Source organism: Tachysurus vachellii, chromosome 7 (assembly GCF_030014155.1).
Source record: "Tachysurus vachellii isolate PV-2020 chromosome 7, HZAU_Pvac_v1, whole genome shotgun sequence".
In the NCBI taxonomy this organism is placed as follows: Eukaryota; Metazoa; Chordata; class Actinopteri; order Siluriformes; family Bagridae; genus Tachysurus; species Tachysurus vachellii.
Window position 1 is genome coordinate 16,591,085 of NC_083466.1, and position 12,930 is coordinate 16,604,014.

Genomic DNA, 12,930 nt, shown 5'->3' on the forward strand with positions numbered 1-12,930 from the left:
TCAAAAAAGGCAGGTTTAATATGATGCTTGCTGGTGCCGTGTTGTGTTGGTGTATGTTTTTCTGTCCAGTTTGAACTTCACAGCAGAAGCATGCAGGTCTCTGGCAGGATCCTGATTCAGAATGGCTCAAATGCTACTAAGGTAGCATTTCGGACAGAAATTGCTAAAATATAATGACCAGACAGAAAGGGATTAAATTATGTGGATGTGGAAGAAACCTGTTCTATATTTGTGTGTTCTTTCTGTAATTCTGGGAGAGAGAAACCGAGAGAGAGAGAGCAGGAGCGTGAAAGAGGGAGGGCAGGCAGCCAATAGGAAGGCAGTTAAGCATTCAGTCCTTTAGTCTGTGGACTTTCGCTCCCACATACAAACATAAGTATCACTGTTTAAATACTGAATCCTCGACCATTTAATAAACATTACGGCTAAAATCCAAAGCCAGCCTCCTGTCCCCAAATCACACACCACACTGACACAACAACCCTTGATTAGTGTGTTAGAGTGTGAGGGCATCTATCTGTCCATCATTCCAAAATCAGCAGCATCTGGGAGGCACTTTCTCTCTCTCTCTTGCTCTCTCTCTCTCTCCCATTCCCCCTTTTCCTCTTCTCAATTCCCCCTTTCACGCAGCCACCCTGCTCCTTCTCCACGCCCCTACAGTCTCCTCCCGTTCTGCATCTTCGTGCTCTGTCCTTACGTCCTCTCTTCTCTGAAAGGCAGGATGAGGGGTGGTGTGTGTGTGTGGTGTGTGTGCCTTCTGGTTTTGGGGTTGCGATGGGCACAAGGACAAAGTCAAACCAACTTCACAAGGTAAGTGTGTGTGTGTGTGTGTGTGTGTGGGTGAATGCATGCATTCACTACACTGTAATTTGGGAGTGTACTGAAGATTACTGCAGGTTACTGCAGAACTGAGCTCTGTTTCAGTTTTCCATGTCTGAAGAAAATAGTTTTTCTGATTTTTCACCTGCTTTCAGAAAGCATAAAAGTCGACCTTATTATTGGAGTGTGTATTATTATTATATCTGTTGTGTGAAGGAGAGAGTCAGTTAATTTAGTCTGATCAGAATTTTTTTTTTTTTTTACACTTATGGCATTACAATAACATTTCTGCCCAATTAAGAGGGGAAAAATAAATGCCATATAATTTAGTTTTATGGATTTAATATAATCTTCCCAAAACAACTCATTATTTATATAGCTATTACTTATTTTATTGGCTCATACTGTGATGCAGTGAGCGGTCACTGACTTCTGGCAGTATGTGTCACTATGTTGATTAACAGCATTAAAGTTTTTTGGGGTCTGTAAATAAAGCATTTCCCCGACAAGCTTTACACTCTGAGTAACTCTGAAAACTCACCTACAAAAAAAAAAACCCAAAAGAAATGAAATGAGTTAGTTTTATCTCTATTTCCCTTTACAATGACAACTTCACAAAGCAACCACAATCTTTTTAGTGTATTGACAAATATTTGTTTTTGTCAGAGTCTAAATGTAAAATTGAGAAATAACTGAAGTCTTCTGCTTGCTGAAAAGTTTTTAAAAAAGATGCTATACGATTTGTTAATAACCCTAAACATGGTTTTGGGTAAAACAGGGTTTGTTCTAGATAATACGACTATGTCTGAGTTGATTGATCTCTGTTAATAATTTATAATTTTTTATTCTGACACAGATGAAAGCGTATCAAAGCCAGAGAGTTTTATGACACAACTGCCTTTGATTAAATTGCGCTCTGTTTGATGTGCCTCTGAAATGAGGGAGGCTTTATATATTTCGATGCATTTATGTGTTGTTTGTATTTATATGAAAGATGAAAGAGCGTAATATAAAATGCTTTTAATTACGTTTGCATTCAAACCAGCACATTACACCTTTCAATTAAATGTGTGTGTGTGTGTGTGTGTGTGTAAGAGAGAGAGAGAGAGAGAGAGATATGTGTGAGAGGAAACATTCAGTGTAGTGACTGACTTTATATAACACCAATCTTTTAAAGTGTTGTGTGTGTGTTTGTGTGTGTGTGTATATGGGTGTATGGGTGGGTTCAGTGGCCCTTCCTAAATTTCTGGAACAGAGTGAGGCTGTTTGGCTCTTGGACATTTGCACTGTGTGTGTGTATGTGTGTGTTTATATATATATATATATATATATATGTGTGTGTGTGTGTGTGTGTGTGTGTGTGTGTAGGTTTGTGTGTGTAGGTTTGTGTGTGTGTGTGTGTAGGTAGGTTTGTGTGTGTGTGTGTGTGTGTGTGTGTGTGTGTGTGTGTAGGTAGGTTTGTGTGTGTGTAGGTTTGTGTGTGTGTGTGTGTGTGTAGGTAGGTTTTTGTGTGTGTGTGCATGCGCATGTAAGTATGTTTGTGTGCAAGCCAGCATTCGTAGATTGCTGTTGCTGATGCCAACCCCGAGGCCAGGCAGATATATATATTTTTCTACAGAATGTGAAAAGAAAACTCGAACACTAGTTGGAGCTCTGTAAATCTGTAAAGCTCTCTCTCTCTCTCTCTCTCTCTCTCTCTCTCTCTCTCTCTCACTCTCACTCTCACTCTCACTCTCTCTCTCTCTCTCTCCCTCTCTAGGCCAATTTTCAGATGTGGGGGTCATTTAACGACAGATTCAGGCTTTGTGGCTAGTGAAGACTTCCCCACTCATTACAAACCCAACTCCAAATGCACTTGGTACATCACAGTGAGTAACTGTTCACATCACATGTTCTGGGCACAGTTAAGGGTTCGTAGCATCTTAAAAGGGTTCCACTTGGGAATGGGGAAACAGTGCTATATAACATTTAAGTGTTTCCTAGAGATACAATCAAAGACCACTTAGGAGCTATAAAAATAACACTCTTTGTTATTGTGTGGTAGGTTTTGTGCTTTGGAATGCATCTGGTATCTGATTGGATACGTTTCTGATGAATTTTCTTAAACAGCTTCAACAGGATCAAATGTAATTTAAATCACAGGCACCACATAATCAAAGCACAGACAGACAGGCAGACAGACAGACAGTAAGAAAGTACGTACTGTATGTAAGTACGTAAGTAAGTAAGTACGTATGTAAGTAAGTACGTAAGTAAGAACCCAGTAGCAACATACAGACAAATAAGATTATCACAAACACAAGTAACGTATATATAATAAATGTCCAGTGGCTGTATGTTTGTTTGCATCCTGCCATACCTGAGAGATGTTGTACAGTCTAAAGGCCAAGGGGACAAAAGAGTTCCTTGGTCTTGTAGCGAAGCATAACAGAGACATCAGTCTATTACTGAACACAGAACTAACAGTAAATTGATTGTGTTACTGAAATAAATAAAATTTATAATTTTAATAAGTCACAAGAAGAGACATCTCAGCTTTGGCTCATATTTATTAACTCAGATTTAACTTAATTTAGATTTCTAGGTGGAAAATCTGGGTATTGAATATTTCCGGTCCATGTAACTTTGAATCTTATACATGCAGGATCATCTTAAAAACAGAATGCTATTTTGTAATGTCAATTTTAAAGCTAATAAAGTATAAGCAAGATAAAAATACAGAACAATGTTGTTAACATTGAGTTACACCAACAGGTTCCAGAGGGTCAGGTGGTCATGCTTCAGTTCCGTATCTTCGACCTGGAGGCTGACCCCACCTGTCGCTATGACTACGTGGATGTGTACAACGGTCACTTGTATACGGTACAAAAGCTTGGCCGCTTCTGTGGAACGTTCCGGCCCGGGGCGCTAATCTCCACCTCCAACCTTATGATGCTGGAGATGGTGTCTGACTCGGGCAGGGGAGGGCGCGGCTTCCTGGCTTTCTTTAGCGGTGGAAAGCCACATGTGGACGGTTGGAAGCTTTTGTTGCTGCTCGACAATGTCAACAATGATGTCATATAACTTTTTATTTTTTTAAGCCTAAATCTATAATATTCTAATATTCCTTTTAATATTCCAATAATATTCCAAGATTCATTTAATCCAGATATAGAAGAGATGAATTATTTTGTGACATATACATCACAACTTTCTTTGTATTCCCAAACAAATCAGTTAACCCTTAAAGTTTATACTACATTATTTCTGATTAATTATATCATATTTTCTATAAATCCTAATGTATAATATTTATGATTTTTTAACCTGGACACAAAAAGGCATCTCATATTTCACCTCTATATTTGAGATCTATAATAAGATATAATTTAATCTGTCACTTCATTTCTTTGTGTATATTTTTAAGAACTACTGTCCTCACATATACATGCCCAATAATTAAAATAATTATTCTAATAAATAAAAACAAACATAAGAATATTTATTTCTCTCTCTCTCCACAAAGAGAATCAGTTTTGTGGTGGCAGGTTGACAAATCCTCACGGATCAGTGAAGACTCCAAACTGGCCAGATTCTAATTACCCAGCAGGCATCAGTTGTTCCTGGCACATCTCTGTAGCAAGCAACATGGTAAGCACTTCGAGCCTCACTTCACACCTCTTTTTCTCTCTGCTTTCTTGCCATCACTCTTTATTCTGGTGTGAAATGATTTTATTTGACATGAGGGAGCTGTAATTAGCTTACAGGTTTGGGTGACTACTGTATGTGTGTGCATTTGGGTGGACATGAATGTGTTTGGGAAAGCATGTAGGTATGTATGTGTACGTGTGATGCCAGAGACTAAGACTCCATTGAAGAGATGTATTTATGGAGGGGAGGGGGGACTGAGAGAGAGAGAGGGAGACTGAGAGAGAGCGAGGGAGACTGAGAGAGAGAGAGAGAGAGAAGCTTTACAGGCTTTACAGAGCACCAACATAAATAGAAGTTTTAAATCACTAACCAGTGCCTGTGTGTGACTCCTTAGGTGATTGAAGTAAAGTTTGAGAAACTGGATCTGGAAGCAGATAAATACTGTCGCTTTGACTACGTGGCAATATTTAATGGTGGAGAATCAGACAATTCACGACGTATTGGCAAATTCTGTGGAGATAATGCACCAGAGTGAGTTACATATTTCTACAGATTTTTAAATCCCTTCTCTCTTTCATACATTTATTCTGGGTTGTCCATAGATGCCACGTAACATGAAGGGGAGTATATTTTTGTTTGCTCTGTGTCAGTAGTGTGAGTATTTCTACTGAATGTATCTTTGGATATCTTTCCCAGATTTTTTCCCAAGCTGTCAATCAAGAAAATAAAATTGGACAAATGAATCACAGCAAATGGCATTTTAAGAATAGATCCGAGACCAGGTTTTGATTCGCCTTAACATAGAGTTTGGAAATCTATAAACAGATAATATGCATTCTATATAGAAATATACATATATAAATATAATAATAAATAATCCAGAATTTTCCAACCTAAATTCTGTTCACCACACCTAAAGAATATTAGCATTGACAAGAATCTTTAAAAATGTATTTCTTCTTTTTAGAATAAATTATGGTGTTGAGACAGATTATAAATGTTTCAGATATAGAATTCATTCTTAAAACCAGTGAAGGAGAGAAAAATCTAAATAATTGAAGAATTTCAGTAAGTCATCCCAGTCTCACTTTGTGTCTCATCTTTAATTTGGGGATTTGGGTTAGCGGTATCCTGGCAACAAGACTAAACTAAACAACTAAACTTAGACTAGCATGATCAGAAGACTAGACCAGCACACATACCTTCACACCTAGCGGTAAATAAGAGTAGATAACTTACCTATTGTCATGGTTTTCACCTACTGGCATGGAAATATAAGAACTTGGAGCAAACCAAAATGAACATAGGAAACTTGACATGTGAAAATACACAGACTGCAATCTTGAGGACTTTAGAGCTGTGAGCTGTTAAATATACATTTACATTTGAATGAATTCATTTCAATAATGTGTAATTAATTCAAAGTACACATTAGGCATAAGAGTTTTCTATGTGTTATGAAAATTCTATGGAAATTTGTCAAAAAAATGTCAGTTGTAACAGACTAGAGTTGAGGCTGAAAAACACATTATATAATAATTTAATATGATAATCCTTCTCTTCCACAGGCCTGTCATTAGCAGAAGAAACGAAGTGTTGGTGCAGTTTGTATCTGACCTCAGTTTGACAGGGGCAGGTTTCATGGCACACTATAAGAGCATCCCACGTGGCTCTCGAACTGCAACACCGACCCTGGGCACTGTGCCTGGACCTAGAATTGACTCTGACCTTGTTAACTCAATTCCCAAACCTAGAACAACATCTAAACCCCCAACTAGAACTAAACCCAAGCCTACACTTAAGCCTAAAACACCTGTTAAACCCAAAACAACACAGAAACCTTCATCTGGATCACAGACGCCTAAGCCTAAGCTTCCAAAAAAACCTAATAGGGTTACACCAAAACCTCCAGTTAAACCAATTCTAAAGCCTAAAGTTAAACCAACTCTAAAGCCTAAAGTTAAACCAACTCCAAAGCCTAAAGTTAAACCAACTCCAAAACCTAAAGTTAAACCAACTCCAAAGCCTAAAGTTAAACCAACTCCAAAGACTAAACCAAATATTAAACCAACAAAGCCCACACCTGCATCTAATGCCAAGCCCAAACCCAAGCCAGTTGTAAAAACTACCATGAAACCAAAGATCAAACCTGCCACCAACACAAGCACCAAGTTCATCCCTACTGGAAACAAGATCCGTGAGTAGATCTGAGGAATAGTACTTCATTCTGTTTTTGTGTCTTGTAAGACAATCAAAACAATCTTTGCTTTCCACCCAGCTGCAGAGAATCCACAGTGTGCAGAGCCATGTAAGAGGACAGGCACTCTCCTGACCAGCTTCTGTCCCAGTGACTTTGGTAAACTCCTTTTCTTTGCCTTCGTCTGCCTCTTCATTTTCAGTTATTCTTATCATAAATAATCATTTATTGCCTCTAGAGATTTATCAATTTAGGGCTCACTTTCAAGTTACATGAACTGATGTCCATCAGCAATTGTCTACAAAGCTGATGGCCAGTCTATTGAAGTCGACCCAAAAGAAACTACATTGCGACATGCTTTTTGGCTTTTCTTCACATACACATCAATTTCAACCTCAGATTGCTCTGTGAAACTTTCTAGAATTTCTATCTTCAGTTTTCTGGCTAATTTTGCCAAGTCAATAGAGTGATATGCATCAAGCAGGAGAATTCTAATGAATGTTTAAAGGTCTGATAATATAATATACATTTAAATTACAAATACAGGGATATCTAGTCTTTTCTTCAAACTGACAGTGTGGTTCTAGCCTTTCATTCCAGTAAAGCGGGAGCTATGAATGATTCCACCTGTTTAATCAGTTGAGCTGGGCTTTCAGTAGACTCACTTGTTGTTTCTTATTTGTTGGAATGAAAGCCTGCACCCATACCGGCCCAATCTGTATAAGATTGGACACCCCTGTTCTACTACCTTATAAGTTGTCATACATTCATTCATTCATTCATTCATCTTCTACCGCTTATCCGAACTACCTCGGGTCACGGGGAGCCTGTGCCTATCTCAGGCGTCATTGGGCATCAAGGCAGGATACACCCTGGACGGAGTGCCAACCCATCGCAGGGCACACACACACTCTCATTCACTCACGCAATCACACACTAGGGACAATTTTCCAGAGATGCCAATCAACCTACCATGCATGTCTTTGGAAACCGGAGGAAACCGGAGTACCCGGAGGAAACCCCCGAGGCACGAGGAGAACATGCAAACTCCACACACACAAGGTGGAGGTGGGAATCGAACCCCCGACCCTGGAGGTGTGAGGCGAACGTGCTAACCACTAAGCCACCGTGCCCCCAGTTGTCATACAGTAAAACAATAATATTCTGATGTTTCTGCCTGTCTCACTTCTCTCAAATTTCTTCTTATCTCAGTGCTGACAGGGAAGGTGGCGTCAGTGAATCCAAGCTCCCGTGGTAGCGTTGAGGTGGATGTGTACATCATGAAGACCTATAAGGCAGGCAAGCTTAACGTCACCAAGAGAGGACCGATTACGTCTGTCAATCTAACCGTTCCCTGCTTGAAATGTCCTGTGCTGCGTAAAGGTACGGTGTCTCCATGGCTCACAGCTTCCATATAAATGCTTCTGTCAACAGAACAAATATCTGTTCACATAAAATGGTTTAATTCTGTAATTCTTCTCTGTCTCAGGAATAAACTATGTGTTGATGGGCCAGGTAAATGAAGAGGGACATGGCATTCTGAACACTTCCAGCTTTGTCTTACTCTATAAGCAGGTGCATGATAAAGCACTGGCCGTACTAGCTAAGAAAGCATGCTAAACTCACTTTTGGCTCCACCAATCATAGTGAAAAGCAGTTATAATCTCTGAATCGGAAAATGACAGTTATTAAGCTTATTACTGAACCTAATGAAAAAAATCACTTCTATTTTTAAACAGATTGTCAATGCATCCTGTTGCCACTACTACAAATGAAGTGTGTATTTACCTTTAAAATATTATTCACCTCAGCGTGAAATACAGAAACTAGAAGCTTTTAAAACTTTCACTAAGATCTGTGCACAGGACAAAAATATGTGGAGCACATTTGTTACCGTGCAAAACATGGTCTAGTATTATTTGTGCTAGACAGATCGCAATGTATTTTTTATTTTTAAATTATATAAAGTTGTTCGATTAAAGGATTTTAACTACATTCCAGAGTTTTCATGTTCATATTCTGTCAGGTTTAAAATTGAAACGTTGAAACGTATTTTGAAATGATATGTATTCAGAAAGATTAGATAATGTGTCAAAATGTGCATTAAAACGGCATTAAAACATTAAAATACACATACATATTAAAAAGTAAATTTTTTTAAACTAAATGTTTTATTTATTCATTCATTCATTCATTTTCTACCGCTTATCCGAACTACCTCGGGATCTCAGGCGTCATCGGGCATCAAGGCAGGATACACCCTGGACAGAGTGCCAACCCATCACAGGGCACACACACACACACACACACACACACACTCTCATTCACTCACGCACTCACACACTACGGACAATTTTCCAGAGATGCCAATCAACCTACCATGCATGTCTTTGGACCGGGGGGAGGAAACCGGAGTACCCGGAGGAAACCCCCGAGGCACGGGGAGAACATGCAAACTCCACACACACAAGGCGGAGGCGGGAATCGAACCCCGACCCTGGAGGTGTGAGGCGAACGTGCTAACCACTACGCCACCGTGCCCCCCTATGTTTTATTTATTTTTTATTTTTTATTTATTTATAATACTACTAATAGAAAATATGCCGAAAAACATTAACTTAGCTAGTGATTATATGACTAATCCTATGTAGTTTGCTAATAAACTAATCAGAACTAAAATACCCTGCAAATATTTGATATTATAATATAATTTGGTGAAGCCAAATGTCAGTCTAGAAACTTTTATTGTCATTTCAATCAAATATAGCTGATGCAGTACAGAGTGAAATGAAACAATGTTCCTGCAGGACTTTAGTGCTACATAAGACAACAAAGAGATACATGAAACAGCAAAGAACTAAGCAATTAACTTCAACAAATTAGCAAAATCTACCTCAATATGCTTGTTCAAATTATATAGTGGTCATGCTTTCTAGGGAGACAATAGAGACACCTTATTTTGCATACATTTGATTACTCCAGCATATTTTAGCAATTTACTAGGTCACAGTCTTGTGACTTATCTGTTTTCAGGTATTTTATTAAAAAAAATTTATACAGCATGAGAAGCTCACTGCAGATAAAGAATTTGCGTGATTTCTGATCATTTTCTCTACCTAGATAACAGAAGACACCTTTAAAATGCACCATGTATGTATGGTCATGAAGTATAACAACTTAGCTTCCAAAGTTACTTTTGAAATTCAACATTCAAAGCATTCATTTCAAACATATATCATTTTATCATTTTATTAATACTTGCTTCAATATTTGACCTTCAGAACGTCAGGGTCATTAATTGAAGCTACAGTATATGTCTCCCTCTAGCTGCAACTGGAGCACTATGCTAACAGGGTCACTTTTGAAATAAGGTCACAAAGAAGTAATGGAAAACGAATATGTCTCGTCATCATGTACCCTCGTTCATTCACTCTACTTTCCCACACCCCTGTCTATTTTTGTTATTTCAGAATCATTTTACTCTACCATAACATCCAGCAGTGTCATATTACTGTGAGAAAGAGTGAGTGAGTGAGAGAGAGACAGAGAGAGAGAGAGAGCGAGATGGTGTGTGGGAGGACATAATGCTTACCCTCCCAGCTGTTCCTGTAACTCAGCCAAGCTGAACTGACCACACATACACATACATGCATATATATATATATATATATATATGAGAGAGAGAGAGAGAGAGAGAGAGAGAGAGAGAGATACTATCTCTCTCTCTCTCTCTCTAGGTCAGGGTCATTTTGGTTCTGGAGCTTATCCTAAGAGCACTGGGGGCTAGGCTGGAATATACACATAATGTAATGCCAGGGCCCCATACACACACACATACACACACGCACACACACAAGCATTCACATTATTAACTCTAGCCATTCCACCATCTTACATATACACACACAAGCTAATGGAAATACATGCAAATGTGCACCTGCTCATCAATGAGGTACGCTGAAATTTGAATTATTCAGAATGTCCTTGACTTGCTACAGATCCATGGAATCTCTGTTCACATAGCAAACACTTTTTCCCCCACACAGTATTTGACACAAACACACAAGCAGACTTTTTTTTGATCCAGCAAGTTAATTTATTAAATTCTAATAATAATCTTTTAATACAGTGAAAAGTAATAACAATCTACTCATACAATTATATTAACTCTTAATCTATAGTTGCATATCTATATCTCAGTCATTAAGATAGACGTAGCATGATCTACATACGTAAATCATGACTGAATCAAAATCAGTCATAAAAAATAGCATGTCCAGGAACGTCAGATCTTAACCTTCCTTTTTGTTTAACCCTGAGAACTATAATTTGTGGAGTCTAGTGGTCTGTAACTGTGTCTGTCAGGTCAAATCACTTCACACCAGACACTTTTATAAATGACTGTTACACACCTATAATTGTCTAATGTAATGTACACACTATCTAGGTTCCCTACAGAGTGTCATGTGTGTCTACAGTAAAAATAAAGTATACTTCTACTATAGTGAAAGCATGTTCTTGATACAGACATATTAAGGATCATTTTAACCTTTCTCCTTATTATGACATGTTTTGAGAATGAGGTTTTTGATGTTTGCAGAACGAGGGCAAAGAAATTGCTCTAACATTGAAGTTGACTACATTCATAATGAGTCAGCAGAAGGGAGTCTTTGTACAAAGCTACACATTTTGTAGTACAGTATGTGCAAACAGATTTGTGTTTAACATGTCATTTCCTCGCAGTACAGACATACTCCCGTCATAAACGTACAATAAATGACATTTAATTCATGAAATATGGCATAGTCTGAACTTGGACGAGATGAAATTTCCACTGAAACCCAACAGACCATTATATAAAGTCACTTATACCACAGCGCTGTTGAATTCTTGAAACTGATATTGATCAATTTTCTGTAACACTGTGGCTGTAATTCGAATGAGCTCGTTTGTTTATTTCTTATCAATTTGCTCTAATACATTATCATTTCTATAGTAAGTCGTTGTTATAGTATAAATAGTAAAATAGCTCTTTCACAGGAACTTGTATGGTGGACAATGTAAAATATTAGAATATCATTGATTATAATCGTCATAATCAACAGTTAAAAAAGTGTAATTCATTTATAAATTTTCAAATTATAATCACTGAACAACTGCTGTGGTGGAATCTTTCAAACACTTCACAATGTGTATTATTGGAAGATATTTTTGAAAATATTGCTACTTTTGGGTAGCATTAGTGCTCCGCATCACACCATTGTGTTGTGATGTCAACCCAGTGTTGATTATTTTCCTACAACAACAGACAGTGTCATGATTTATTTCTTGCATGATATACATAGAAATTTCTATTTAATAGACCTTACATCCTACCAGCATAAGCATCTATTCCATTGCTTTTTCTTAAAAGAATAGGTACAAGACAGTAAAATATTCCATTGCACAACAGAAATGTCTCACTCACCATTGACTCAAAATCAAGTCAGAAATGAACGAAACAAATATAGCAGGCACATTCCGAATTGAGATTTACAGACATTGCTAACTTCTTTTATTAATTATTATTCTAATTCATCTCTTGAACTGTGCAAATATATTCATAGTAATGTTACTGACACGACTTCTCTCTGCAGTCTGTCATAAAGCTATCACTGGTGTTTTAGCCAGACATAATACAGAATTAGGTTACATTATGACAGAATGCTGATTAACATGAAGTAACTGTGTACTGATTAGGGAGAAATTGTGTGCACCAAGGCCTGCATTCAGGCAGCATTTCAGTTTAAGAGTTTTTCCCCCCCTACATACATGCACTGACACGGAGAAGCATGTAAGAAGGGAACCTAATCTTGGAATTATTACTGTACACAGGCCGAAACAAGTCTAGTGCTGACATCTAAGCACTTAGTTGTCACAGTGGTTTAACTAATGTTTCCTTTTGGGGTCAAGTACTACTACTAACCAGCTGTAAAAGGTAAGTGATGGAAAAAAGGGCACAGGTAGAACTTGGGACATTGTTGTCTACAAATAAATAAGTTAATATTAATAATGGATTTGTAATTAAGTAAACAACAGGCAAAGCACTCATAATCACTAAAATGCCCTTTAATACACCATTTCCAGAAAGCATCTGGTTGCTTATGTGCAAATTCAGCTCACCACTGGAAAACCCTGCTAAAAATCAGTTTGATATTTCTAAGAAACAATGTTATGGCTTCTTCTTTCAGCTGACATTGAACTCATAAACCTCCATGGTCATCACATCCCTTTTTCTCCTAGTA

At 37.9% G+C, this 12,930-nt stretch overlaps 2 protein-coding genes across 2 annotated transcripts in view; one reads left to right on the top strand and one right to left on the bottom strand.

Moving 5' to 3' along the window:
* Positions 1-527: 527 nt before the first annotated feature.
* Positions 528-8,688, top strand: pcolceb (procollagen C-endopeptidase enhancer b). The gene is made up of 9 exons (XM_060874654.1): positions 528-810; positions 2,579-2,687; positions 3,574-3,832; positions 4,325-4,449; positions 4,844-4,980; positions 6,018-6,646; positions 6,728-6,805; positions 7,859-8,029; positions 8,136-8,688. Exons 1-9 carry the CDS (start codon positions 722-724, stop codon positions 8,264-8,266), a joined length of 1,728 nt encoding a protein of 575 aa, XP_060730637.1. The 5' UTR covers positions 528-721; the 3' UTR covers positions 8,267-8,688.
* Positions 8,689-10,718: 2,030 nt separating this feature from the next.
* The window catches only part of paqr9 (progestin and adipoQ receptor family member 9), a 5,241-nt gene continuing 3,029 nt past the window's right edge, over positions 10,719-12,930 (bottom strand). Inside the window, exon 1 of the mRNA XM_060874655.1 lies at positions 10,719-12,930. This exon is cut by the window's right edge and continues 3,029 nt beyond it. The gene's annotated coding sequence lies outside the window, so the exon portion shown is untranslated.

Excerpts from the sequence above, each read along its gene's own strand:
- pcolceb (XM_060874654.1), top strand. The coding sequence starts at position 722 with ATGAGGGGTGGTGTGTGTGTGTGGTGTGTGTGCCTTCTGGTTTTGGGG. Across the intron at positions 3,833-4,324 it reads TGGAAAGCCACATGTGGACG|AGAATCAGTTTTGTGGTGGC; the intron begins GTTGGAAGCTTT and ends CTCTCCACAAAG. Across the intron at positions 6,806-7,858 it reads CTTCTGTCCCAGTGACTTTG|TGCTGACAGGGAAGGTGGCG; the intron begins GTAAACTCCTTT and ends TTCTTATCTCAG.